Genomic DNA, 26,278 nt, shown 5'->3' on the forward strand with positions numbered 1-26,278 from the left:
TGTGTTATCATTATTAATGTAATGATGTAGACATTCAGTTGAAATGGTTAAGGTTAGGAGCATAAGGGGCTAAGCAATGCATGGATTAGTGGAGTTAACTCACTAAGATAGAAGTACAGGCTGCAGCTGATTGTCCCCTCTGCTCATTCTACTGGGAAATAAGGATGGAAACAAACTTTTTCAGCATCATCACAAACACACACACACACACACACACACACACACTCACACATAAAAACGTCTCCCAGAGTGAGTGAGAATAGCAACTGTGACCGGCATAATGAGAACATGGTGTCAGAGTTGATAAGACTAGTTCGAACACTGTACGTCGCGTGACCGCCGCCACGCGAGGCTCTGCCCCTTTAACCCCGCTCTCCTCCCCGCCTCTCGCACCAGCGCGGCTCCGTCCGTCTCTGCCCCATTTCGCTGCTTTGTTTTCGTCGTCGCTCGTCGGATCATGGCCGCCCACTCCACCGAAGAACCGTTCCCCTTCCACGGGCTGCTGCCCAAGAAGGAGACCGGCGCCGTGTCCTACCTCACCCGGTTTCCCGAGTACGATGGCCGAGGGGTGCTCATCGCCGTGCTCGACACCGGCGTGGACCCCGGGGCCCCCGGCATGCAGGTACATCTCGCCGGCTGCCGCACGTTAGATTAGCATCGAGCTAGCGAAGGCTAAAGGCCCCAGTCGGTCTCAGCAGTCGTACACAGCTACGTAGCTTGTTAGCATCGACCGATACACACGAGCCACTGTGTCAGTACGCGTTGACAGCTTCTGTGACAACCGAACCAACACGGTGTAATCGATAGTATTAATTTCATCGTGTTGCCAACAGGCGTTTAGGTGAAATATGAATTTAAATTTCACCAACACGCTGGTCGCTAGTCACCTGGCAACCGTGCTAGCTTGTTAGCCTAGCAGCTAATAGCCGCATTTGTGTGCTCCAGCTTCGCGTCAGTCGCCTCCTTCAGGACAGTTTGTCCCGTCAGGTGGTGGGAGGCGGCCTGCCCGTGGAGGCCAGGTTCACAGAACCGTGTTAAAGTAACCCCTCGGGGGGTTAGTTGTCACCGAATGAGACGTGACTAGCTTCATGTTAAGTGCCAAGTCACAGTGGAGTCTAGGTAGGTAGCCACATAGTGCTACATCAGTTGATAGGAACCTGCTAGCTTTCATAGACTTTGTCTTTGTTGTGTAGGTGGCACATTAATACAGTTCAAGTAAGGTCAACCTTTTCTTAATTTTCCATTACTTGCTTTAAAAGCCAGAGACCAGATCGAACCCCTTCCTTCACTGTGTTTTTGTTAACAATGTATTCTCTCCTCATGGAGGGTTTGTACGCTGCTCAGCTTGGATCATAGTCAAAGTGACAGGTTGAGATTGTGTCGTTGTTTACGATTGTATCTGTCCACAGTTCTCCCCAGTGTCAGTATAGGTGACTGCATCTGTGCTTTGCATCCCTTTCCGCCTGATGTTGCTAACTGATCACTGCTTCTTCAGGTCACGACCGAGGGGAAGCCAAAGATCGTGGATATCATCGACACGACAGGCAGCGGTGACGTGAACATGACCACAGTGGCGGAACCTAAAGACGGGACAATCACAGGCCTCTCTGGTAGAATCCTTCAGGTCAGTCGACACCTCTTGATATCTCATTTTTATATGAATGGTTACAGCTATTGTCCTACATGTTAAGTCATTTTGAGGTGATCATCAGACCCACACTTGATGTATCTTCCTTCGTATCTGTCTCACACTGTGTCTTTTTATGTCGTCCAGATCCCTCCTGCCTGGGTCAATCCATCAGGGACGTATCGCATCGGAGTTAAAAATGGCTATGAGTTCTTCCCTAAGGCTCTAAAAGAAAGAATACAGGTAAGAAAGACGGGACATTATTTCTGCACCAGCACTATCATGGCTTTAATTTTCAAACACTATGGTAGTGCATGTAAATATGAAGCTTGAAAACTCAAGAGACGGTCATTATTATTACTGTTTCTGTTGTCTAATAGAAAGAGCGAAAGGAGAAGACGTGGGACCCGCCACACAGAGCAGCACTTGCTGAGGTGTCCCGCAAAACAGAAGAGTTTGACCTCTCTCACCCAACACCCTCACAGGTAAGTCTTACAAAGTTGAGTTCTTGACTTCTCATCTTCTCATCAGTGTTTGCATAATGGGATGTTTTCTACTCTGACTGTTGCTCTTAAACACAACCTTCACCCTGCTGCCCCTCTCTAGATGGAGAAGCTGCAGAAAGAAGAGTTGCAGTGTCAGTCAGAGCTGCTGGCATCTCTAGAAAAGAAGTACAGTGATCCTGGTCCTGTATATGACTGCGTGCTGTGGCACGATGGCGTCACATGGAGGTACCCCCACACCCTTTTTTTCTCCTCATCATGAATGGTTTCCTCCCCACTTGCTACTCCTCTCACCTCTTTGTTATTTCTTTTGTATTCTCAGGGCTGTAGTGGACACTTCAGAGTGTGGAGAGCTGTCCCAGTGCACGGTGCTGTGCTCCTACAGAGAGACACAGGAGTATGCCACATTAGGAAACGCTGAGATGCTTAACTACTCTGTTAACATTTATGATGAGGGAAACACACTCTGCATTGTCACAAGTGGAGGTAAGGTTACCCCAGCACATGATGAATCTTTGTTTTTCAGTTGCTCTGAAACTAGTAAACTCAGAAAATGTCCACTACGCTATCTCCAGTCTCAACTTGCTTGTCTGCTTTGTAAAGGGGCTCATGGGACACATGTGGCAAGCATCGCAGCAGGTTACTTCCCAGAAGAACCAGAGCGTAATGGTGTTGCGCCCGGTGCTCAAATCCTGGCTCTGAAGATCGGAGACACTCGCCTCAGCACCATGGAAACAGGCACAGGACTCATCCGTGCGGTATATTGCCCTGACTCTGTCAAATATAGTTACATTTTAACAGTTGTTTTGAACCTTTTATCCATTGTTTTTACATTTTGATTCTTTCTTTATATTTGTCACTTAAAGATGATTGAAGTAATCAACTACAAGTGTGACCTGGTTAACTATAGCTATGGAGAAGCAACTCACTGGCCCAATTCAGGGTAAGTACTGCATAGTGGTTCCAACTGGGTGCTTCACTGTGTGGGTTAATTTGTGTTGAACTATTATTCTCACTTATTTTTGTCTATTTTTTTTCTTTCAGGAGGATTTGTGAGGTGATCACAGAGGCTGTCCAGAAGCACAATGTCATATTTGTTTCAAGTGCAGGAAACAATGGCCCTTGCCTCTCTACAGTCGGCTGCCCAGGGGGAACCACTAATAGTGTCATAGGTACACACACTGATAAACACATCTATTGATAAACTTATATATTAGTTTATCTAGGGAGACAACCGAAGTTCATAGTGTTTCTTCTTCTGTAGCACCTTAAGTCAATGAAGAAAAAATGTATCCATTGTCGAAACCCAAATATGTGTGTGATTGTTATTATTTTTTTTCCAAATGAAATTTGCATTAATTCCAGCTCCCAACTTTCTTTTCGCCGCAGGTGTTGGAGCTTATGTGACTCCAGACATGATGGTGGCTGAGTATTCCCTGAGGGAGAAGCTGCCTCCCAACCAGTACACCTGGTCGTCCAGGGGCCCCAGTGTCGATGGGGCCCTGGGGGTCAGCATCAGTGCCCCTGGTGGGGCCATTGCATCTGTACCCAACTGGACTCTTCGTGGTACCCAGCTGATGAACGGCACATCCATGTCATCCCCTAATGCCTGTGGTGGCATCGCACTCATCATCTCAGGTGTGTCCTGGGCCATGGACTGATACTGGATACTAATACTGCATGTCGGAATTAATGACATGTATGGAGGTGTGCATGAATGTAAATCTGATGCTTGTGTGTGTGTTTTTGTTTGTGTGAGAAAGGGCTGAAGCAGAACGGGATCCGTCCCTCTGTTCCTGCGGTGAGGAGAGCGCTAGAAAACACCGCTCTGAAGGTTGATGACATTGAGGTTTATGCACAGGGCCATGGAATAATCCAGGTAAATTAACTGTAGTGGTTTCATTTTCCTTTTCTGTCACTTGTAACAGGCTTGTCATGTTATTCTATGTTATTACTGTAAGTGTTTTGTTATTTCTCTCAGTAATTTCCCTCTTTCCTTCCTTTCAGGTTGACAGGGCATTAGACTACCTCACTCAAAACGCCTCTTTACCCACCAGCCACCTTGGCTTCTCAGTAAGCGTGGGCACACAGAGAGGCATCTACCTCAGGGACCCAGGCCAAGTACTTGCACCCTCAGATCATGGAGTTGGAATTGAACCCATCTTCCCAGAGAACACAGGTGCTGTTCATACTTTGCAGGACAATCATTACAGCCGTTTTTTTGTCTGATTTTCATGGTATTTTTAATGTAGATGTGTGTTTTTCTATAATTTTTTTTTTTAACACAATCTATCTTCATCTGATATCCATCACAGAAAACTCTGAGCGAATCTCCTTGCAGCTTCACTTGGCACTCACATGTTCCGCCCCATGGGTCCAGTGCCCCTCCCATCTAGAGCTGATGAACCAGTGTCGTCATGTCAATGTCCGCATCGATCCTGTCGGACTGAGAGAGGGAGTGCACTACACAGAGGTAGGGACAAGACAGAGAGGAGGAGGAAGTAAAAAATATATGAAGCCGTCTCTGCTGAGTCTGTATTAGTGTAAATCTGATCACTGTGAATGTGTTTTGTTTAGGTGTGTGGCTATGATACAGCAGCGCCGAGCTGTGGCCCACTGTTCAGAGTCCCCATCACGGTTATTATCCCTGCCAAGTGAGTTCTTATGTAAAACTGGCATTGATTTCTGTCACTTTTAGTGAGAAGTTTGCACAAATGTGTGTTTATGTGACTGACGGCTGTCTGTCTTCCATCAGAGTAACAGATAGTCGTAATCAGGAGGTGCGTTTCACAGACGTCCACTTCAGACCAGGCCAGATCAAACGCCACTTCATCACCGTCCCTCAGGGAGCCTCCTGGGCAGGTCAGTGTTATACACTTATCCGTTTTTTCTTCACTTTGTGCAGTTCCGGGTCACATTAATCAACTGATTGTATTATCAAGAATTATTATTATACTTGTGAAATACTGACAAAGATGCAATATTAATGTCCATAAATGTATGTACTCAGAAATAACTGTAGGTTGTATATCCCCTGCTGGTTTTCTGTTATTCTTTGTCTCGCGTGACTTTAAAGTAAGTAAGAAATTGCACTTTATGTGGCATTTAAATTGTCGCAAGAAGATCCGTGAACATTGGAGAAACCCCGTATCATTCAAGTCTCTTATCTTTTACTCAACATATCAAATGTCGAATTTTGTTATGTTTGATTCACAAATGAAAGATTTGATACATTTCTCCGTGGTTATGCCTGAATAATTGCCTTTCAATTCCGTTTTTATTTAATGCAACATTTAGATTTGTTTTACATTTCAAAATGAAACTGGTGTTTTTGTCTGACTGAAGTAGAGATATTAGTCGTGCGCAATGCAAATGTGGCCTTTTAATCTTTTAACTGTTCCTCTCTTTCCCTTTCCCTGTCTTCCTCCCCAACTTCCTGGTTCCACCTCTTGCTTTTACGCCCTCACCTGCATCTTCTCTTCCGCCCTCGTTGCTCTGTTTTTCACCTCTCTCCCCTGCAGAGATCACACTGACCTCTCACTCGGGAGACGTGTCGTCAAAGTTTGTTCTCCATGCAGTGCACCTGGTCAAACAGAAAGCGTACAGAGCAAATGAATTCTATAAGTTCTCTTCACTATTGGAAAAAGGCTCATTAACCGAGGCTTTTCCAGTGTTGGTAAGAAGATTATTATATTTTTAATGAATTTGTATTTAACTGAGACTTTGCTAGTAAAGTAAACATACCCGTATCAACTGGTCTAGTTGTGTGTAGTTTTCTAGTCACTCAATTTCTAAGATGCATGCTTAATAAAATTGTTAGGACTAATTTATGTGTTTTTGTCTCCAGTCGGGGAGGATAGTAGAGTTGTGCATTGCACGATGGTGGGCGAGCCTGGGTGACGTCATGGTGGACTACAGCATCTCGTTCCATGGACTCAACACTTCTCCTTCTCCCCTGCACATAGTAAGAAGAGTGTTCAGACACAGCGGAAACTAGGCTACAATTCAGATGGTATTTGTTCAGTTTTTTTTTTTTACTCTCATCTGTCTCTACCCAGCATGCCTCAGAAGGAGTGACGAGCTTTGATGTGTCGTCGCCTCTGAGGTATGAGGAAGTTTCCCCCACTATTACCCTCAAGTCATGGGTTCAGCCTCTCAGGTAAACATACACACACACACACACACACATTTATATATTTTTGTCTGATAAGAGTGCTGTACATTGTGACCCCTGTTGTTTCTGTGGTTGTAGACCTTTAAGTTCAAAGATAAAAGCCTTGGGAGTGAGGGATGTTCTCCCCAATAACCGACAACTCTACGAGATTGTCCTCACCTACAGCTTTCACCAGGTACAGCCATCACAACGTAATGAGAAAGTGACTTTTTTTCTTTTTCTTTGTGTGCATAATCTTATTCTGCTTTGTCCTCAGCCTAAGAGTGGAGAGGTTACCCCCAGCTGTCCCACGCTGTGTGAGCTGCTGTACGAGTCTGAGTTTGACAGTCAGCTCTGGATGCTGTTTGATCAGAACAAGAGACTGCTGGGCTCAGGGGACGCCTACCCACACCAGGTACACCCAGCCACAAGAAAGTGATTGTCCCTGAGATGACAGGTTTTCTGTCATCTTTGTTAGATGTTCCAATATCGTGTAAACAAGAAACTTTGCTTCCATAATCAAGGTAGCAGATTAGAGAATCCTGATTTCTCCTGCCAGATATACAAGTAACCAGGTTTCTGATTGGCTCGACAAAACATGTGCCCAACTAAAGACTGTAGACAGAGAAGTAAGAGCCAGGTCATGTTTTCCAGTCGCCCACACATTCCGACAGGGAGGTGCCTCTCTTCATACTACAATGGGGAGTGTGTGTATGTGGACATGTTCAACACGTGCGATGGAAAGATGACGGCGATCTCCAGACAACAAGTTATATTTGCCTGAATAAAATAAAATAACATGGTTAACTGTCAAATTGCACTGGTTATGGTTAAGAAGGAGAAAGAGAAGTTTCCTTTAATGAACTGAACTGACTAATAACTGACTCCCCTGTCTGTTTGACCTCCCAGTATTCCCTGAAGCTGGAAAAGGGCGACTACACTGTGCGTCTGCAGGTCCGTCACGAGCAGTCCAGCGAGCTCGAGCGCCTCAAGGACCTACCGTTCGTGGTGTCCCACCGTCTCTCCACCACACTCACTCTAGACGTCTATGAGACGCATCGGGCCGCCCTCATGGCCAAGAAGAAGGCAAACTCTCTCACCCTGTGCCCGGGTGCCACCCAGCCTTTTTACGTCACAGCCCTGCCAGACGACAAGTGAGTCAAACCGGCGAAACTTTCCTTTTGTATTACAAAACCTTAAAAAAGGAAAAGCCCTACTCGATGGTCCCAGATCATAGGAGGTCTTATACAGAAAAAAAGCTGTGACAGTGTACAGCAACTAAATTTGTCATTGATCAAATGTAAGGCAGTGATGTATTCAATCTGACAGTTTTCTTAGGCACGAAGAGAGTGGAAAACCTCAAGTATCCCAGTGTAGAGTGCTACTGGATAAGATATACTGCACTTAAGTTTAAAAAGCCCAACTTGAATTCTACTTAATTATGAATTTCTCAATGTTAACAACATTAGATGTGTGATATTTCCATCTTTCTTCCTTCTTCTCTCAGGATCCCTAAGGGGACGAGTCCAGGCTGTTATCTGTCAGGCTCTCTCGTTATCCCCAAGAGCGAGTATGGCAAGAAAGCAGTGAGTTACTCTGTTCTGTGTTAATCACGCACTTCAGAGCAGTGGTCAGTCCTACTCCTCAGGACCCACAGTCATTAGAGCTGGTTTAAATTTTTCCCAAACTCAAGGAGTTTTTACATCAATGTCAGGTGAATGCAGAACAAAACCACAGGGTGAGGCAGGTCACCCTGGCCACCCTGCCAATCCTGGTTAATGATGTAAAGTCTGAAATCCGGTGATTAAACATGTGAAGTACTTGTGGTTCTGATGATCAGGGTTAAAGACCAGTGCTCGAGTGCTTTCCCCCTCATTGTCAGTTATACTGTATCTCATCAGTTTCAGACTGGAGAGGTGATCGGTCTGCTTTGTCGCTTCTTCAATCAGTTGCCATCTTTTTTGATTAAAGGGGCAGTAAGAGATTTTGGAGAAAGCTTGTCTCTCTCTTTGTGTTGTTGAGGATTTTACTGCTCCTGCAAACCTGCAGCCTCGGGTATGTGAGAGCAACGCATTAACCACCGGTCCAAAACCCCTGAGTCGTAGAGTCATTCGCTAGCACGTCTCTTAACCTGTCGGGGAGTGATGTTCACAAACTGCATACGCAGTGTTGTCCGCACCTTTTTTTTTTTTCTTCTTCAATTTACAGAGACAGGGCTGAGCCGAAAACCCGCCTACACACAGAACCGACAGCTAGTGAGGAAACATTCGCTGATTTTTACAAAACGTGTATTGTTTTAAAATCGCTTACAGCTCCTTTAATTAATTTTTTTTTCTCTCACTCATTTGCCTTCGGCCATTCTTCCAGAAAAAAACCCAATGTTGATCATGCCAGGTTGAAAAACAGTTGATGCAGGTTTATTAAATCTGCACAACTGACTAATAATGGGCATCAGCTGCTTCTGAACCACCATATCTTCATTTCACCTAACCTGGAATGTGGGAAAATATTAGCTTTGGGGGGAAAAAACAGCAAAAAGAAACGATCGGTCTGATTCTAGCTTATATAATGTGTCTATGCCTATAAATACAAATAAAACGACATTGATAAGAGCTAATTGTAAACAAAAAAAAAAGAAGACTAATTATAAGGGCCACGCTGTGTTTGTGAAAAACCACAAATGAATAAAACTTGACAACAAGATTGGAACATCTACTTTTACACTCATTACTAAGACAAATGTTTTATCTCCAGAGCATTTCCTTCCTGTCTTCCTGGGCTGCAGGTTTTCACCTCCACTTCTTTTTTTAAGAGCTGTTTCATCCTGCACATCTGAATATTTTCCATCTTTTGGTGTGTTTGTGGTTGAACTTGCTTTACTCAAAGGTTCCAATGCAAAAAATGTTGTCTTGCTGAATACCTGTTTACTCTCAAAGCATTATACACACAGAGGAAGTTTACAAACCATGTCAAATATTAACTCAGAATTCACTGTGTTTTAAGTGTTTGGCACTGAGTGAAAATACGTAAGAACAACGAGTCAGTCAGATTTGTTAGCTGTGATCAGGAGATACAAAACCTGAGCAGCACACCACTTGTTTGCTCTATCGTATGTTTTAGGGCTGACAGGTGGGTGACACTCTGTTGAGTAATGATGAAAGATAAAATGAAGAAAGAGCGAAGAATCCTTTTTTTCTGGTGTGTTTGTGTTGTCTCTTCCTCATTGTGTGTTATTCTGACCACCAGGGGCAGGCCTCTGCAAAACGACAAGGAAAGTTTAAAAAGGTACTGGATGAGCTAGAAACACTGTACAACAGAGCTCCCACTGCTCTCCTAGCTTTTGGAAATGGCCTATTCTTCACCTTAAGATGGGATTTTGTTACATATGCATTTATCATGTCCAAGCACGTCAATATTGCTGTATAGAAATCTGCAACAGTCTTGTCAATATCACACATCTAATGTTGAGCAGTTAAACGTTTTCTGGTGGTCAGTGAAATTATTTGTATATCAGCAATTGATAAAGAGCACTACTTTAAAGTGGTCGGTAGGAAAAGGGTGAGAATCTGCCGAGTAGAAAAAGAGGTCATGGATTTTGTTGAATGAATCAGTTGTTGTGTTTTTGATTAAACTACATTTTGTGGTCACACAGGATATTGTACCCGTCGTCTACCATCTAGTTCCTGCCCCCAATAAAACAAAGAATGGAGGGAAGGAGAAGGACAAGGAAGGAGACAAGGAGAAAGACGTGAAGGAGGAGTTTGCAGAAGCCATGCGCGACTTGAAAATTCAGTGGATGACAAAGTGCGTGAAGTTCCTCGTGTTTTTTTTTTTTTTGGGGCTCAGTCACACATTACCTGCTTTGTCTTATTCCTTTATTTCTCACTGATCCACGTGTCCTGTCCATTCTTTGCCGTTCAGGTTGGACTCCAGCTCCATCTATGAAGAACTCATGGAAAACTACCCGGAATATCTTCCGCTGCATGTGCAAAGACTGCACCAGCTGGACTCTGAGAAGGTGAGAGAAAAGGAAGAAGCCCTGTTAGGGCAACTGAATCATTTACTTCGAGAAGTTTGAATGTTAACTATGCAATTATCTCTGCTCACAGTCATTTTGTGTTTTGTGTTTAGGAGCGTGTCAAACGTCTCAGGGAGGTGGTATCTGCAGCCGACATTGTCATCTCCCACATCGACCAGACAGCCCTGGCTGTCTACCTCACCATCAAGACAGACCCTCGGCCTGATGCCGCTTCTATCAAGACGTATGTCGCTCCAAAGATTCGTTAGAGATATTAATACTTCACCAACGTGTTCTTAATTGAAAGTAAAGCAACGAAATAACTCTTTGAATGCGTTGAATGTTACAGGCGCGTGATTAGATTTTCCTTAAAAAAGAAATCGAGCATTAAGTCATAGATAGAGTTGAAGGGTTTCTACCAGGAAATTTCCAACCACATCCTGGTACATCTCACTTCTTGATCAATTTAGTTATTATTTGACAACTTATACAGTCACCAAACTGGCCCTGTGTAACTTTTGAAAATGTCTTTTATTTTTATTTTTTTAAAGTGACATGGAGAAGCAGAAGTCGTCTCTGCTGGACGCTCTGTGCAGGAAGGGCTGCGCTCTGGCCGACCAACTCCTGCTGCCCCCTGTGCCACAGGAAGCTGCTGGTGCCCTCACCACGGATCAACAACAACAACAACAACAACAACAACAACAACAACAACTAGAAGCTGTCGCAGCAGAGGAGGAGGTCGTGGTGCAGGTGGCCAGCAGTTCTGACGACGCCCTGAACAACGCGGCGAAAGCTCTGACGGAGACATTTTGGGAGGTGCAGAAGTGGGTCGAGCTAACTGACTCAAAGGTGAGCAAAGTGTATTTTAGAAAACATGGTAAAGGCCGGAGCCGATCCCTTGTAATGGAGGACTTGACGCAATAGAAATAAAATTGAATTGAACTGAAGGTTAAGTAATTTAAGTTCCAAATAATCTTATGTGAATTTATTTTCCATGTGATGTTAAAGGATTAGGCTGATGATGATCTTTTTTTTCATATTGTCAAAGAATCCCATAAAAAGACAAAAAACTATGTGCTAGACCGTCTCTGAATGTTTTCTTTTCAGTGGTTCCTACCAAAGAGACATATCTTTATAAAATGATTCACAAATATGAATATATATATATATATAAAAATATATGTGTTAATTCAGTCAACTGATATACTGTGCTTGTCTTTGGACTTTTCCACTGTACAGGTGTTGATGTTTTCATACAAACACGCTCTGGTGAACAAGATGTACAGCCGAGCCTTAAAGTACGCCTCAAAGATGGTGGAGGAGAAGCCCAGCAAAGAGAACATGAAGAACTGTATCCAGGTATGAGAGAAGTGACGTCTGATTATCGGTTCAACACCACGTTTTATAGATAGTAGAATAACTGGAAATCATTTCCTGTTTCTTGTTTTTCCAGCTAATGCGACATCTACGATGGACACACTGCGCCAACTTCAGTGAGAACTGGCTTCCTGTCATGTACCCCACTGAATACACGCCTTTCTAGGCACAGACACACACAAATGCATGAGCACCATAACCATACAGGGTCCATTACATGGTAAGCTCAACATCGTGTCCCTCAGGGTCACATGGTCTATTCATCTGACCAACCAGCTGCCACCCGAGAATCTCCTTTTTTTTTGTGTTTTTAAATTCAGATGTAGGTGAACACCAAAATGAAGGATAACCTCTGTGTTTAAATGGTTTAAAGCACTCGACACCGTATAAGACACGGAATGATGTTCCTGTTTTGTTGATCACCACAGCTCTGTCAACCCTTATTATTTTGAATGCTCAAAACTCTTTGCCACGGCTTGGTGTCACTGTAGCTCAGTAATATCTTCGTTGAATGTTGTCTTTTGTTTTGGTGTTGTCTACGCATACAGAGGCTTTCAATCCCCCCCCACACCTGTCTGGGCTCCATATCACATTAATAACCTCACTCTCTCATGTAAATACTGTGAAAAGGCCAGTGTGGACTCCAAGGATGCTTCCTTAGTCTTCAAAAACAAAAAACTCTAGTCACAACAACAGAATGATATGTCAGCGGGAAAAGCGAGAGGACTCGCTGCAGCACATGTGCGGACATACAATGACACGCAGAGTCGGCCTGATCCAGGAATCAAGAGAAAGACTCGGACAGAACCTAACAGCTCGTTTCTTTAATCCTGTCTGTCTTTTTAGGCTCTGATTTGCGAACACAGTCACTCAGAACACACAACAGTGCTGAGGAGGTGCCTTTCTACTTGTACCTTACCTTTTCTGGTGGGACAAAAAGATGAAGTGCGAAGCGGCTTTGTCCACTGAAAGCTGCACAATCGGCAGCGTCAGTCAGCACTTGGCAACTTCAGTCGTTTCCCATCAGCCTTAGGTGTCAGATGGGGTTTTTGAGCTCATATCAGCAGTTTGATGTCCGTGCATTTCATGTTGGTTGTCTCGTCAGGAATCCACACACGCACACGTTCTTGACTTCCACTTACCTCCGGAGGTGTTGGCCGCCCACGTCACACCGCAGTCGACCTGAACGCCACATTTAACGGCCGTCACGCAGAGCTCACTCCCACAACAGATGCAGTTGTAGACAGCGGCAGGATGATCAGATCAGATCCGATTTCATTGTAAAATGTTCACACTGTCGTAGAGATGTTTCTCTGCGTCTTTCAACTCGCTGCATTTGTACACGGTGTCATAAAAATAATGTACAGACACATAACATAAAAAAGATTAAGATGCAATAGGTATATAATACAAATATTATTCTAATTGATGTATTTTGCATATATGCATGTCTTGTAGAGGTGTAAGGAAGAATAGTTTTAATTGGAGGCAGTTTTTAGTTTGCTTCAATTTGAAAGATTTTTAATCTGAAACAAGATTTTAGACAATATCCACTTTCTTTGAGTGTTTGTGAATGATTTTATGTGATGTGTGAGCATATTTTTGTGGACATGGGCAGAATTGAATAGATTTCCATTTAGAGGAGGTTGAGCAGAAGGATTTTCTTTTGTTTTTATTCACGTGACAGGACCAGGCCAGTGGTTTTGTATGTTTGATCAGATTTTTAACGAATCACACCACAGCTAACCATTGTGCTTAGTAAGTTATTTTAGATCTTTTTGGGAGGTTTTCTTCCAGACAATCTTTGATTTTCATTCATTTCTTTCCATGTGAACAATAAGTCTGAATTTATTCAGTCATCTTCTTACAATAATCTTTCTTTCAAACCCTTAGTAACCCTAACCTTGGTAACCAGTCCGTATTTAGGCATGAATATTGAACGAGGGGAAAAATACATTGTTTTCAGGTAATTTCAGTAATATTCAGCAGTTTTATGTTTGTTCACCATCATGGATGGTGTATGCCACCAGAGCTGCGTTCAGACTTGCACTGAAGTTCGTTTGAAACTGAAGTGTCCTGAACTTTTCTCTTCCGGAAAATGTCTGAGTGAGCTCATGTGAGAATACAGCAGGAAAAACTCTGGAAAATTCAGGAACACAAAATGTTCCTGCCTTTGTGAACGAGTCTGACTCAGACAATCTCCTGCTGCGTTCGTCATATGTGAACGTCAAAGTTCACGTCTGAACACAGCTCAGGTTTTCATCGCACTCCTGTTACATTGTCAGACTCACCATGCACATGCTGTTTTTGTAAGTAAGTTGATGTGGGAGAATCTGAGACATCGTCTTCCTTGTCAAAACCTTGTGCCTACATTACCCACAATGCTGGCAATTTCTATAACAGTACATATGCCTGAAACTGAGATGAGGAACAGGCTACAGAGTTTTGGTAAACTCACTTATTTCAATAAGCTCAATGTTATTTTTTTTCTTTTTCAGCTTTTATCATAGTTCTCCAACAAGACAATTAATCAGACTTTGTGTAGCTTCTCCTGAAGCCACAAAACTCAGTGGTGTTCCACCAATTGTTTTCAATGTCTTATGGAAATGAATGAATCAATGAAATAATTACAGAATGGTTGGAAAAATGCATCTAAAAAATATATGCACGCATTTGAAAACTTGCACAAACCCTGGTATGGTCCTTTAGAATATTTCACCTCACTACTCATGCGAGAGACGAGGACGCGCGGCTCTTTGTTTTCATAAAGCTGTGTAGAAGACGAACATGCTACACCTGCAAACTACATATTCAGTTGGAACCTGTTTATATTTGTGATTCTTGACCCCTTTTTTTATCCACTTCTGTAAAACAAACACATTTCCTGTCTCACACACTCATTAGTATTTTCAGTTCAACCCAAGACGGACTTTCATTTCAGTGTAACTCTCAAAGGAAGCTCGAAGCTGAAAAAGAAAAGGAAATTGGACATAACGTAGAATAGAAGAATAAAATGAAGAGAAGGAAGTAAAGGCTCTTTCCCTGATGTTTTGAGTCGTCTCACAAGTGGAAGGTTTATACTTCAGAATGTAGAAGCAGTTGCCCTCAAGCCGAGGCCTTTTGTCCTCATGAGAATAAATATCTTTTCTGGGGTGACCATTCATGCGAGGCAACATCGGTGGTCCCAACTTCTGTTTCCCCCCTGGGGGGTAGCAACGCCTTGTGTTTCTGTTTTTTATCTGTGATGCGTGTGCACTTTCTGTAGCAGCCGCAGCACAGGCCTCTCCACGTGCACAGGGGTTTACAGGAGTCATTTGGGTTTTGGTTTGTGTTCATCATTTTGACTTTTTTTTGCATCTTCTGTTTTATCCTGCTTCTTTGCATTAGTTTTTTTGTTTTATTTTTCTGGCCTTTTTCCTGTGTTTGGGTTTCGGTTGAGACAGACGTCACGTTCAGGGCTCAGCAGTCGTCGGGACTTGTTGCCACTGGCGGTCTCTCAGAGAATTTAGCCTTAACTCTCATCACAGGACCGAACCGTCCATTTCTGGCACCAGACAGACTTCTCATATCTGTCGCGCTCGCTCTGCTGGTGTCAGGAAAGATTTCAAAGATGCTTTCTCTGGATGTTGAGTGTTTATATTTATAGTCATAAAAATTGAGTCAATGCCAATGTTTTACAGAATGTCAATGAGATGAGGTTAAATGCTCTCAGTATTATTTTATACCCATTCTTCCTCGATAACATGTGGGAAAGAGCTGAGCTACCGTCACACCATTTTGTTCTCACATGAAATTAAAAGTCACAAACAAGGAAAATAACACTGAATAAAAATGATTTGGAAGAATGAATGTGTTCCCTGGTCATCACTTGTAGATTCTATATTTTTGTTGTGTTCTGTAATATGTTAAAATATTGCGTGAGAGTTGTAGAGAAATGACAAGTACAATGATACAAATATTTCCATTCAAAAAAATTTTATTAAACAAAATGTAAAACAGTAAAAAGGTAAGTAGTGCTGCAGACACTGCAAAACTTAAAAATGGTTGTATATGTTCAAAATGTCCATTGTATGACTAAAATAGCTTTAAAGTTATGAGATGGTTTATTATCATATTTACAAAGAAAAGCATTAAGTTTGAGCTGCTGGTTTTGGTTTTCCAAATGTCATTTACTGTAATTGATCATTTTAAGCTCCACACTAACAAATAATTTCTCTTCTCTTTCAGTATAATGGGAAACCAGGCCTGGATCAGTAAAACATTATGAAAATCATCAGCACTTGTATGAGGAACAATGCAGCTTAATGGTTCAATGCAAATTTCACATTACTGCAAAGTCAAAAAATGTAAACTTGCGTGCTGCCTTTCAAAATCTTTCAGCACTGGTCAATATTTTACAATTGATAGCCATAAGAAGTTTTGAATCTCAATGTATGAAGCAGGTGACCCCGGCCTACAACTAATCTCATGACATGCTGTTGTTTTGCATCTGCTACCAAACTGGAACAAGACATATGTTGTGTTTAGCAGAATCCTAAAAGCAGAGCCCCTTAGACTTTACAACTTTAAATGTTTAAGACATTCACTTCAGAGAGTCTGACATCTGACACCCTGCAGCCCATGGGGCTCAAGGGCGTTCACACAACTGCTGATGTTTTGTTAATCCAGCCTGTTCTGTCTCTCTCTCTGCTCGTTGCCATGAAGATCTTCATGTCTCCATCCTCAGCCAGTAAACTTGTGTGAAAGGCCTTTTGAAAGTTCTCAGTGAAAGTCAGATCGCTCTCCATCCTGACCTTGTTGGACCAGATCACAGTCGTTCCCGGTTGACAGAAATGCTTCATGGTGGCGAGGAGCTCGTCTAAGAAGTCGTGATGGTAGACCACATCCGCTGCCAGCACGTAGTCGTACCGGTGGACGGATGTGGGGTGGGTGCGCTCCAGATCGTAGCCCCAAGACAGAACCTCCACCTTGGGCAAGTGTCTGCACCGCCCCCTGGTGTTCCTCATCGTGTTGGCCCTGAGGTTACTCAGCACATCTGGTAAGTCTGTAGCCGTGACTGCAGCTCCTGAGGAGAACATTAAAAGAAAAATATTTTTAAAATATATTCTTCTATAATACAATCCAGTTTATTGTAGTAAATTAAAATATAAATAGAACATATGAGATAGAGAGACACCAATATAGTAAAAAGCTGATATAGAGAAAATGAATACAGTATAATATATAATAAATAATCAATGTAGTATTATGATGTAAAATAAATATTCAATCTTGACTTCATGTGTGTCATGTCATGGTGACCTTTGTGACGGCTCACCTAGCAGACTGGCCACGATGGCCACCAGTCCAGTTCCAGCTCCCAACTCCAGCACCTGCTTCCCCTGCAGGTTCACCGTCTCCCTGTTGTGGTCCAGGAAGGAGCACAGAGCCAACGCCTGCGTGGAACAGAAATGAACAACAGCTGTTCAAGTGAGATTTTGGCTTCTTTTTTGGGGGGGTTTCTCGCATTTTGTCATATATGAGAAATACTCACCCCTGGCCACATGACAGCTCCAAAGGAGTCCATGGATTCATAAATGAGGATGTCCTGCCCTGCGTAGTGGTAGATGTCTTTACTGAGGCTGCTAATGACGTGGGGAACCCAGACCGGTGCTCGGTAATGCTGGGCAGGTGTTTGTTTCGGTAGCTCCTGTCCTTGGGACAAAAGGCCAAAAATGTAAATTCCCTCTGACACTGACGCAAAACATGAAGAGAAATCTATAATTATGAGTCAATAGCCTGACATGGTTCAATAAGAAGATGAGCATCAGCAATTTGACGGGCACATCGCATCTTTTTTAATTGAAAAAAACAGTTTTTGTCTTTCTTCCTTTTTAATTCACACACTCTACACCAGTGGGCAGAGTAAATCAGACCTTTTGTTTTACTAAGGAGAATTGATAATTGATCTTGCCTCATACATTTCAGTCATTTTCATACATGCATATGTTTCAGATATATTTCATTTTGGACAAACGTGTAGTATAAACAGACCGTAAGACATGGTCAGCAGTTTTTAATTAGAATTACTTTCTGATATTGATATGGCAGCAGATTTTTCTAGAATAAAAACTATCTTGTCTACATCTAACTATGCCCTCAGGTGGAAATGTAAATTTAAAAAAAATCTTTTGTAATTTGGGTGAACTGTTCATTAAACAGAAGGTAATGGGGCTTGCGATTACTCACCTGTGATATCTTCATCACTGGCTGTGTGCTCATTTCTTTCTCCCTCCTCATCTCCCCTCTCGGCCTCTGTTACGTCACTACCATTTTCCTCATTGTGTTTTTCCTGCTCCTCCGTCTCCTCAGCCTCCTCCGTCCCTCCTTCCTCCTCCTCCTCTCTCAGCAGAGATTGGATTTCCAGCCCCTCTTCACCTTCTCCCTCTTCGTCTCTGCTCGTTGCCATGAAGATCTTCATGTCTCCATCCTCAGCCAGTAAACTTGTGTGAAAGGCCTTTTGAAAGTTCTCAGTGAAAGTCAGATCGCTCTCCATCCTGACCTTGTTGGCCCAGATCACGGTCGTTCCCGGTTGACAGAAATGCTTCATGGTGGCGAGGAGCTCGTCTGAGAAGTCGCGATGGTAGACCACATCCGCTGCCAGCACGTAGTCGTACCGGTGGACGGATGTGGGGTGGGTGCGCTCCAGGTCGTGGTCCCAGGACAGAGCTGCCACTTGGGGTGTGTGTCTGCAGCGCCCCCTGGTGTTCCTGCTCAAGTTGAGTCTCAGGTTGTTCAGGACCTCTGGACGGTCTGTAGCTGTCACCCATGCACCTGAGGATAGTGAATAAAAATATTCAACCTGAAATCACCTCTCAGAAGCTGCACGGTGGTGTGGAGGCTAGCAGCACTGTTGCCTCACAGCAAGAAGGTTCCTGGTTTACGTTCCAGGTTCGGACAAAAACCATCCAGGGCCTTTCTGCAGGTTCTCCCTGTGTCTGTGTAGGTTTTCTCCGGACCCACAGTCCAAAGACATGCAGATTGGGGTTTGGTGGATCAGAGACTCTAAATTGACCGTAGGTGTGAATGAGAGCGTGAATGGTTGTTTGTCTCTGTATGTTGACCCCGCGATATATATTGGCAACCTGTCCAGGGTGAAACCCGCCCCTCTCCCTGTGTCAGCTGGGATCGGCTCCAGCCCAGATAAAGTGGTATTGATAACGGATGGAAAACATCTCTGTATTTAAGAACGCAAACCTGACTTGGCCAGACCTTTTCCTGCCAGCCCCCAAGTCAAACTTCTGGGAAACACCCTTTTTTTTTCGTACCCAGGAAAGCTGCTACAACAGACACCAGGCCAGTCCCTGCTCCGATCGCCAGAACTTCTTTGTCCACAAGGTTCAACTGCTCACGATGAGTGTCAAGGTAGTGGCTGAGCGCCAAAGCCTGAGGGCAGACAAAATCACAATGGACATTAATACTCAACATTGTGACATTTAGTCTGTGTTCCTTTATGTATCAGATGCAAAGACCTGTCAGGACAACAGGGAGACAGACTACACTCATTACACCTCTGAAAGAGATTTCTGTCAGGACCACATTATAATAAAATGATTTCATTTCAATTATTGCAATAAGTTATATTTGGAAGTATGGCCCTGCCCGCCCTGTCCTTCCATGTACATATGTCTTGAGCCTGAGGTAGGGAGAGCTCACCTTCCTACCCTTTCATGAGCCTCAGTGGAAAGTGAGGCAGGAAGAGCGGCAGCTGAAGACCCAGCACAGCACAGAGCAGGCATCAATGACAACACAGGACATCGAACAAGTCGGATACAGCGTGAAAAGGAGGTGCCGGGGTGGAGGTGGAGTAAAAATAGGAAGAGTAGGCCGACTGAAGCAGCTTAAATAGAGCGCGCAATATGAGCTCTGCCAATCGAAGGGGATCCACTGAGCCATCAGCTGATGTGGACTGTCATGGAGTCAGAGTCGAGTAGAGGTCGACCCCATCATACCAGTAGATGGAGTCGTCATGGAGATTATTCTGTTGACGCTTGAGCTCAGTAGACCTTGTGATTAAATCGAAATAGCTCTAAGACTCGGTTGTGTTGGCTTGATAATGCGGGGAAAAAAAACGTCAACTCCATCTGACGTAGATGATGCTTGACCTGTGCTTGCAGCAACACATTCTAAATTTACATCTCCTCAATTGGCAGATGCTTTTATCCAAAGTGACTTTCAACTGAGGGAATAAGAGTTTCAATAAGTGCAATTTCAAATTTCAAACAGTGCTACTCACCTCTGGCCATATCATGCCTGCATATGAGTGCAAAGCTTCTTCGATGCAGATCTCCCGTCCTGTATAATTATACACCTCTTTATCTGTAGAAGAAACTCTGAAACTCTGTCTCTGTTGTGTCCGGAACGCTGACTCCTTAGTTTGTGAATCATCTGGAAGATATAGAAAATTCCGACACTCAGATCTGTGGGGTCCGAATCAAAATACTAACCTGGACTGGTTCATCTTACATTTTTCTTCACCTTCCTCCTCCTCCTTCTCCTCCTCCTCTTCTTCTTCTTCCTCCTTTCCTGACACACGATAGGTTTCCTCCACAAAACAAGTCGACACAGTATCCATGTAAAATGTTCTGTGCTGTTGAACAAACAGATCAGGAGAAAATAGAGATTTTTTAGATTCGGTCTTTCTTTCTTTTTTATAGTTTTGGCTTTGTTACTCTCTTAACTTCCTTTATTTCCACAATTTCTCCAATGTAACAATCACATTTCTCAGATAATTTCAAGTTTGAGAAAATGACATGACGCTCTTACAAACCAAACTCAGTATCCCAACGACCTACTCGTGGCCGTTGACCTACCTGCTGCTGCTTTCTTGTGCAAAATCCCGGGAGCAATGCGACTGCATCTGGAGACCTCTGACTGCGAGGTTATAGACTCAGCATCCCCTTGGACACACCCATCGTCATCACAAGGCCACGGGGGTATTTTTAGAGCCATGCCCATGAGAAATCAAGCAAAACAGGATCTGAGAAGGGAGCATACACACTGTAGATTCAAAGACCCACCCACAGACACACAGCAACAGCTAAGATGAGTCGGAGAGGGAGTCGTGTCATATCAACAGTTATAGATCTTTGTGTTGGTCATGGACGGCTCTGCTGCTGCTCTCAGGAACCTCATACTGAATGTGACCTGAATGGATATAATATGAAGAAATAGCAAACCGGTAAACCTGGCTTTATTAGTTAGAAATTCCAAATTACTTGTTATGATTTGGACACAGTTGGGGGTCAAATCATTCGAGGTGTTGCACGTTACGTTGAGAATGCATTCGCTTTTCTTGGTTGTCTACAAATAGTCACAGAGACAGGATAAGCCCTGGCGGGGGAAAAAAAAACAACGGTCAATACATGATTTGTGTTTGGCTTGAAGGCATCTTTGCAAGGTTTCCCTCTTGAATCTGTGTGTGTTTGAGTTTTGTCACCAAAACCTAAAAGCCTCATAAACTGATTTTTATTTCTTGTACGTTGGTGCCACTCTGTCCAGGTCTCATTAAGCCAAGAGTCTATTTAAAAATGTCATCTGGAACCCTTAACTTGCTTTTCCTGCAATGGCCTAAATGGCTTCAGCAGACATGGCAGGTAACAGGATCAGGCTGGCATGCATCGCTGCTGTATCAACCCCCACGCCACCCCACCCAAGAAGAGAAGGGAGCTACCTCAGTCACATTTTAAGAGCATTCGACCATGAAGTATCGCCCCAGTTTAAGTTTCAGGTATCATCCAGGATCGCTCTGAGTGCATTGACAAGTTAATGGGGGAGTGGGGTCGAGCACAGTGGTCAGGTCAGCGCCCAGCTATGTTGTTGGTGTGCTGCAGCCTTATTTGGGCAAATAAAGATAAAGAGTTTTGCAGCTTGATAAGTGGCAGCGTCTCAGCTCTGCCTCTCAGTGAAAGGATGTAACTGATCCTCCTGCAGGGCCACAGACTGTTTTCAACTGTTGTGTTTGTGGTGCTTCACTGCCAGCATGGATAATCTCCCTATCCCTCGTCGGTCCATCTCTTCACCACTCCTCTCTTTCTGCAGCCAAACAACACATATCATCACATGTTGGCGGGCTTGTCGCGGCCACATCGGGCCAGTGGGATCATATTGTGAAGGCAAGATATGTTGAACTTTGCACCCTATAAACGAAAAGTCACATATGCACTCTCTTGTATCTCTGCTTTTGGTCTCCACCAACCGTCTGTCTGGGTGCTCCACTACGTTAACTGTGTCACAGTCGAACAGTAAAACAATGCGCTCAAAAACTGTTAAATGAAGTAGAGTCTGACCTGGCGGTGGCGCTAGAGGAAGGGTTGTACTGTCAGAGCTCAGCTTTGCTCATCAACCTCTACGTTGTCAGATCAGACTAAACTTTGACCGGCTTCAGATTTACTTTAAAGCTCAGCTGTGCTTAACATGTTATTCAACAGTTGCTGTTATACTGAAATAAACATAACTATTCACCAGCAGTTGTGAAAACGAGTCCCACATCATCGTACAAATGATACCTTGAGAATATCCAGACATACGGAGCTGCAAGTTTTTTTTTAATTGTGAACTCCAATGAAATGCAAAGGAACAGTCGTACAATAAATTAGGTCACTGGTCATTTTGGCGGCGGATTTCTTCGTGAATGGTTTTGTATTATATGGAAACCTGTCTAGTGGACAAGGATAAATACGTCACTAAATACTTTACATAATGTAATACAATGTGAAAAAACATGATTCCAAATATGACAGCTTAAAAACGTTGGTGTGTCAAACTATGAACAGCATAAAGTCTCAGTGTAGAAAAAGAATTAAGACATTTACAAAAAATCCATGAAAACACTAGTGACCTAATAAATTGAATAATCAAAAGTAGCGAGACTTTAACATTCACAGACATGCTGACACGATTAAGAGTTCTCTGTCCGTCAGCACGGTTCAGGCAGCAGCCTCTCCTCGGCCTTTGGTCCCCTCGGCCTTCGTCCAGGCTCTGTACAGTTTGATCCTCAGACTCGGGAGGTCATACAGCTCCTCCAGGTGGAAACGCTGCCGGAAGCGCTCCACAAAGCTGTTCTCTGGGTCCAGGCGGAAACGCATGGCCCAGAGGATCTGTGTGTTTGCCTGGCACAGGTGGTCAAAGGTGTCCATCAGCTCTTCCAGGTAAGGGTGAGCGTAGACCACGTCAGCGGCCAGGATGTAGTCAAAGCAGTGTGTTGCGCGTGGGAAACGCTGCTCCGCCTCCGGACCCCAGAAGAGTTCTGTGACCTGGGGAGGATTTATGGTCGATTCACCCAATTGCACACCGACATATTCTATCCCGACTACCAAAAGATTGTTTCTTCTAAAAGGAAAAGTCCACTTTTATGTACTCACAGGGTTTTTATATCATCAACGTTGCCAGGGAAAACAGCGAAAACAAAACGCAATGAAACATATATTGCATGATAAAGTATGAAACATTAAAAATAGATGAATAGATACATATAAATAGCTACCAGAGGGATGTACTTGCATCGGTTCTTGGTATTGCGCATAACATTGTAACGGAGGTTCCCCAACACATCTGGTAGGTCAGTGGAGGTCACCTTAGCACCTGAAGAGAGACCGGACAGCTGAGCATTAAAGGGACTTGGACACGAACAGTCAAATTTGATAAGTCATAGAATCAATGCAGCTCCCAAATACCAAAGAGTTTTGTTCCTGTACCTAACAGGCTGGATACGATGGTGACGAGCCCAGTCCCAGCGCCCAGTTCAATCACATTTTTGTCCGTCAGGTTGTATTCGTCTCGGTTGGTCTCTAAGAAATGACACAACACCATTGCCTGTCGGGAGACACACGTTGATAGGTCACCGGGGGATGGCTCAGAATGAAAACGATACACTGCGGCTACGTGAATATTGGGATTAATAAGTTTGGGCGCACCGAGGGCCAGAGGACGGCTCCGTAGAGGTCTGTGGACTCTTTGATGCGGATCTCCAGATCAGAAAAGGTGTATCCCTCCCAGGCCTCGGAGCCGAGGACAGAGGGGTAGAAACGTCGAGCCATTATGGTTTCGGCCAATCCTGCTTCCAAAGGACAGACAGGTTCAGTGTGATTAAAGTAACACATTTTTAGGCATAGCTTTTGTCCAATACCAAATTTCACAAAGCTTCATAATATGAATGCAAAACTTGGCAAGAGACCTGTGCTGTTTTTTTAGCAACAGCACAGGTTTAATCATTCACATGAATAATTGTCAGATTACAGTTTTCCCCTCCCATATGGTGTAGAGGTTAGGATTCCTGTTTTTTTTTATTCAGGCAGCCTAGGTTCAATTCCCAGTATGGCAACTGGAGTTTTGTGACTATTTCTGGTATTTCCCAGTTTGGGATCGATAAGACGCATCTATCAGTCTTCAGGTGAGCCAGTTATGAGCCCTGATAATGTATATTCTGGGTCATTGGTACATGTAAATGGTATGAAACTATAATTAATTATATATCATTTGCACATGCTTTGTACTGGTCATAGCAGGGGATTCTATGACAATTGTACACTGTGAAAAGGGTTTTAAGGATCCAATGACCAAATGCCTCCAGAGAATATTAAGAATACATTTTTGTACTAGTCTTTTGTATTTGAGCTGTTATTGTGTAGAGGTGTTGAGTCAAGTCTATGTTCAGTGTTTGCAAATATTACAAATATCCTGCAGAATCTGAGTTGATGACGTTCCCTTATGAGTACGGTTCCATTTTCAGATTATTCATTTTTTAATTATTTTCTCTTTGCTGAATCATAGTAGTTTTAGGTGTCAGTCACTGATGCTGAAGAAACATGCAGCTTATTTTATCTCTAAACTCTTGTTTGCTCTGAATACCCACTTATAGCAGGCCAAGTCGAAACACACTGCTGATTTGATTTTCAGCTTAATAGAAATAGCAGTACTTATAATTATACTGTTCAGTATTGAATAGATGTTTTCTTTTACTTTGTCTTCCACTGCACATCACCTAAAGGAGTCACTGAAAACACGCCAGCCTTAAATCAAGCAGTTGAGTCATCATTGTTTTTCATCGTATCACATTGCAGGTTATCAGTGAACTCCCTGCTCTATAAATGAATCACATCTAGGCCAATAATGCCCCCACTGATCCTGTTGTGTTGGTCTGCAGCATCCTGCGAGTGTGCCAGACCCCAGCCATGTGTCAGTGGCGGCTACTCAGAGTCTGTGACACACAACTTCAGTTATGTAACGCTGGTTTGGAGAGGTCAGGGGAGCCCACTGCGCGTCAAGGCAACAGTTGAATGAGGACAGGGATTTTCTCAGGAGCTCAATTGATTTTGTGCTATTGTGTCTGTAAATATCTGTTATATCTGTCGTTAACAGGCATTCATTCATCATTCATTCATTCATTCATCGTCTACCGCTTTATCCATTTAAGGGTCGCGGGGGGGGGGGGGGGGGGGGGGGGGCGCCAGCCTATCACAGGGCCACATACAGAGACGGACAACCATTCACATTCACACCTACAATCAATTTAGATTGTAGGAACCTAACCCCATTCTGCATGTCTTTGGACTGTGGGAGGAAGCCGGAGAACCCGGAGAAAACCCATGCATACATGGGGAGAACATGCAAACTCCACACAGAAAGGCCCTGGTTGAACCGGGATTCAAACCCAGAACCTTCTTGCTGTGAGGCGAAGGTGCTAACCACTACACCACCGTGCAGAGATTTTTTATAATTTTTTACAGGGAATTGATATTCCAACACATCCCACATCTTCCAAGTTCTGACACTTTAGTCATATGCAGTTGGTTTAAAGGATTTAACTTTTAATTGTGCAGGGATTTAACCTTTGAAAGGTTTCAAAAAGAACAACCCTTCAAATAAAAAAAAAGTGGATTTCAGCGATAATTAATGCCGCTCAAATAACAGACAAATATTTTGGTTTATGTTATGTATGACTCTTAATTCTCACCTTCCTGTTCAGTCTCGGAGTCGTCCATGGCCTTGGACTGTTGAGTCTCCATGTCTGAAGAAGTCCAAGCAAGAGAGCAGGGAGGGAGGGTCACAAAAACAAAACCCAAACCGACTGCTGTTCTTTTGTTTGTAGTCCAAGATTAAGTCCTTTGGATCCAAGTCAACCTGGCCGTCACCTTCTTTGGTTTTGAGTTACACACAAATAAAGTGTTTCCCAACTTCTAGTCCTACCACCGCTCATTCCTAGCGCTCTCTGGACATGCTGAATCCCCCTTGCTCAGGCTGAACTGCTGACTGACAGCAACACCTGCCCCACAGGGCTGCCGAGCTGGAGAGGGGGGAGGAGGGTGAAGTGATTCAGATTAAGACAGATATTAAGAAAACTTTAGAAAGGAAATGTAACTAACAAGTTAAAGTACAAATTAATGTGAAAAATACCAGATTTTTTTTTCATATGCAAAAGTTTGTACATTTTTGTGTTGCAGGCACACTGTGTAGGAGTTGAGCAGAGATATAGGTTGGCTGAAACATACAGTAGTCTGAAAGAAATTCAAGTGTGGCACTGAAGCCTGGCACCGTCCCAGTCTCACTGTGACAACATCAGC

General features: G+C 43.5%; 3 protein-coding genes across 6 annotated transcripts; 1 reads left to right on the forward strand and 2 right to left on the reverse strand.

The window, feature by feature from the left end:
- The first annotated feature begins 304 nt into the window (after positions 1-304).
- On the forward strand, positions 305-15,527 carry tpp2 (tripeptidyl peptidase 2). Of its 2 annotated transcripts, XM_035628100.2 has the most exons (29): positions 305-622; positions 1,496-1,624; positions 1,775-1,870; positions 2,008-2,112; positions 2,234-2,358; positions 2,453-2,616; positions 2,734-2,888; positions 2,997-3,073; positions 3,175-3,302; positions 3,520-3,768; positions 3,894-4,009; positions 4,138-4,309; positions 4,446-4,603; positions 4,708-4,784; positions 4,886-4,992; positions 5,652-5,806; positions 5,978-6,094; positions 6,189-6,289; positions 6,383-6,479; positions 6,561-6,698; positions 7,193-7,437; positions 7,791-7,869; positions 9,530-9,568; positions 9,936-10,087; positions 10,205-10,301; positions 10,415-10,545; positions 10,853-11,150; positions 11,541-11,660; positions 11,755-15,527. In XM_035628100.2, the coding sequence occupies exons 1-29, from the start codon at positions 458-460 to the stop codon at positions 11,842-11,844; spliced, it is 3,882 nt and encodes a 1,293-aa protein (XP_035483993.2). In that variant the 5' UTR covers positions 305-457; the 3' UTR covers positions 11,845-15,527. The 2 variants fall into 2 exon arrangements, with proteins under 2 accessions (XP_035483993.2, XP_035483994.2); XM_035628101.2 differs by lacking the exon at positions 9,530-9,568 and having other exon boundaries at positions 312-622.
- A 372-nt stretch (positions 15,528-15,899) lies between these two features.
- LOC118302821 lies at positions 15,900-20,664 on the reverse strand. Of its 2 annotated transcripts, none has more exons than XM_035629284.2 (8): positions 20,531-20,664; positions 20,196-20,307; positions 19,954-20,105; positions 18,986-19,103; positions 17,907-18,491; positions 17,212-17,372; positions 16,996-17,113; positions 15,900-16,743 (listed from the first exon to the last, which is right to left on the reverse strand). In XM_035629284.2, the coding sequence occupies exons 2-8, from the start codon at positions 20,290-20,292 to the stop codon at positions 16,316-16,318; spliced, it is 1,659 nt and encodes a 552-aa protein (XP_035485177.2). In that variant the 5' UTR covers positions 20,293-20,307; positions 20,531-20,664; the 3' UTR covers positions 15,900-16,315. The 2 variants fall into 2 exon arrangements, with proteins under 2 accessions (XP_035485177.2, XP_035485176.2); XM_035629283.2 differs by having other exon boundaries at positions 20,184-20,307.
- A 1,579-nt stretch (positions 20,665-22,243) lies between these two features.
- Positions 22,244-26,147, reverse strand: mettl21e (methyltransferase like 21e). 2 transcript variants are annotated; one of them, XM_035629302.2, is made up of 5 exons: positions 25,672-26,147; positions 23,633-23,772; positions 23,414-23,531; positions 23,203-23,300; positions 22,244-22,972 (listed from the first exon to the last, which is right to left on the reverse strand). In XM_035629302.2, the coding sequence occupies exons 1-5, from the start codon at positions 25,721-25,723 to the stop codon at positions 22,646-22,648; spliced, it is 735 nt and encodes a 244-aa protein (XP_035485195.1). In that variant the 5' UTR covers positions 25,724-26,147; the 3' UTR covers positions 22,244-22,645. The 2 variants fall into 2 exon arrangements, with proteins under 2 accessions (XP_035485195.1, XP_035485194.1); XM_035629301.2 differs by having other exon boundaries at positions 23,633-23,775.
- Positions 26,148-26,278: the final 131 nt, after the last annotated feature.

Source organism: Scophthalmus maximus, chromosome 4 (genome assembly GCF_022379125.1).
Source record: "Scophthalmus maximus strain ysfricsl-2021 chromosome 4, ASM2237912v1, whole genome shotgun sequence".
Taxonomy (NCBI): Eukaryota; Metazoa; Chordata; class Actinopteri; order Pleuronectiformes; family Scophthalmidae; genus Scophthalmus; species Scophthalmus maximus.

What these genes read in the sequence shown, in the direction of transcription:
- tpp2 (XM_035628100.2), top strand. Translation starts at nt 458, where the DNA reads ATGGCCGCCCACTCCACCGAAGAACCGTTCCCCTTCCACGGGCTGCTG. An exon ending in CTGCATTGTCACAAGTGGAG is followed by an intron (nt 2,617 to 2,733) that starts GTAAGGTTACCC and finishes TGCTTTGTAAAG; the next exon opens with GGGCTCATGGGACACATGTG. An exon ending in ACTCACTGGCCCAATTCAGG is followed by an intron (nt 3,074 to 3,174) that starts GTAAGTACTGCA and finishes TTTTTCTTTCAG; the next exon opens with GAGGATTTGTGAGGTGATCA.
- LOC118302821 (XM_035629283.2), bottom strand. Translation starts at nt 20,292, where the DNA reads ATGGATACTGTGTCGACTTGTTTTGTGGAGGAAACCTATCGTGTGTCA. An exon ending in GGAGGAAGGTGAAGAAAAAT is followed by an intron (nt 20,106 to 20,183) that starts GTAAGATGAACC and finishes TATATCTTCCAG; the next exon opens with ATGATTCACAAACTAAGGAG. An exon ending in GAGCTGTCATGTGGCCAGGG is followed by an intron (nt 17,114 to 17,211) that starts GTGAGTATTTCT and finishes TGTTCCACGCAG; the next exon opens with GCGTTGGCTCTGTGCTCCTT.
- mettl21e (XM_035629301.2), bottom strand. Translation starts at nt 25,723, where the DNA reads ATGGAGACTCAACAGTCCAAGGCCATGGACGACTCCGAGACTGAACAG. An exon ending in CTCCGAGACTGAACAGGAAG is followed by an intron (nt 23,776 to 25,671) that starts GTGAGAATTAAG and finishes GTCCTTTGGAAG; the next exon opens with CAGGATTGGCCGAAACCATA. An exon ending in GATGCAAGTACATCCCTCTG is followed by an intron (nt 22,973 to 23,202) that starts GTAGCTATTTAT and finishes AATCCTCCCCAG; the next exon opens with GTCACAGAACTCTTCTGGGG.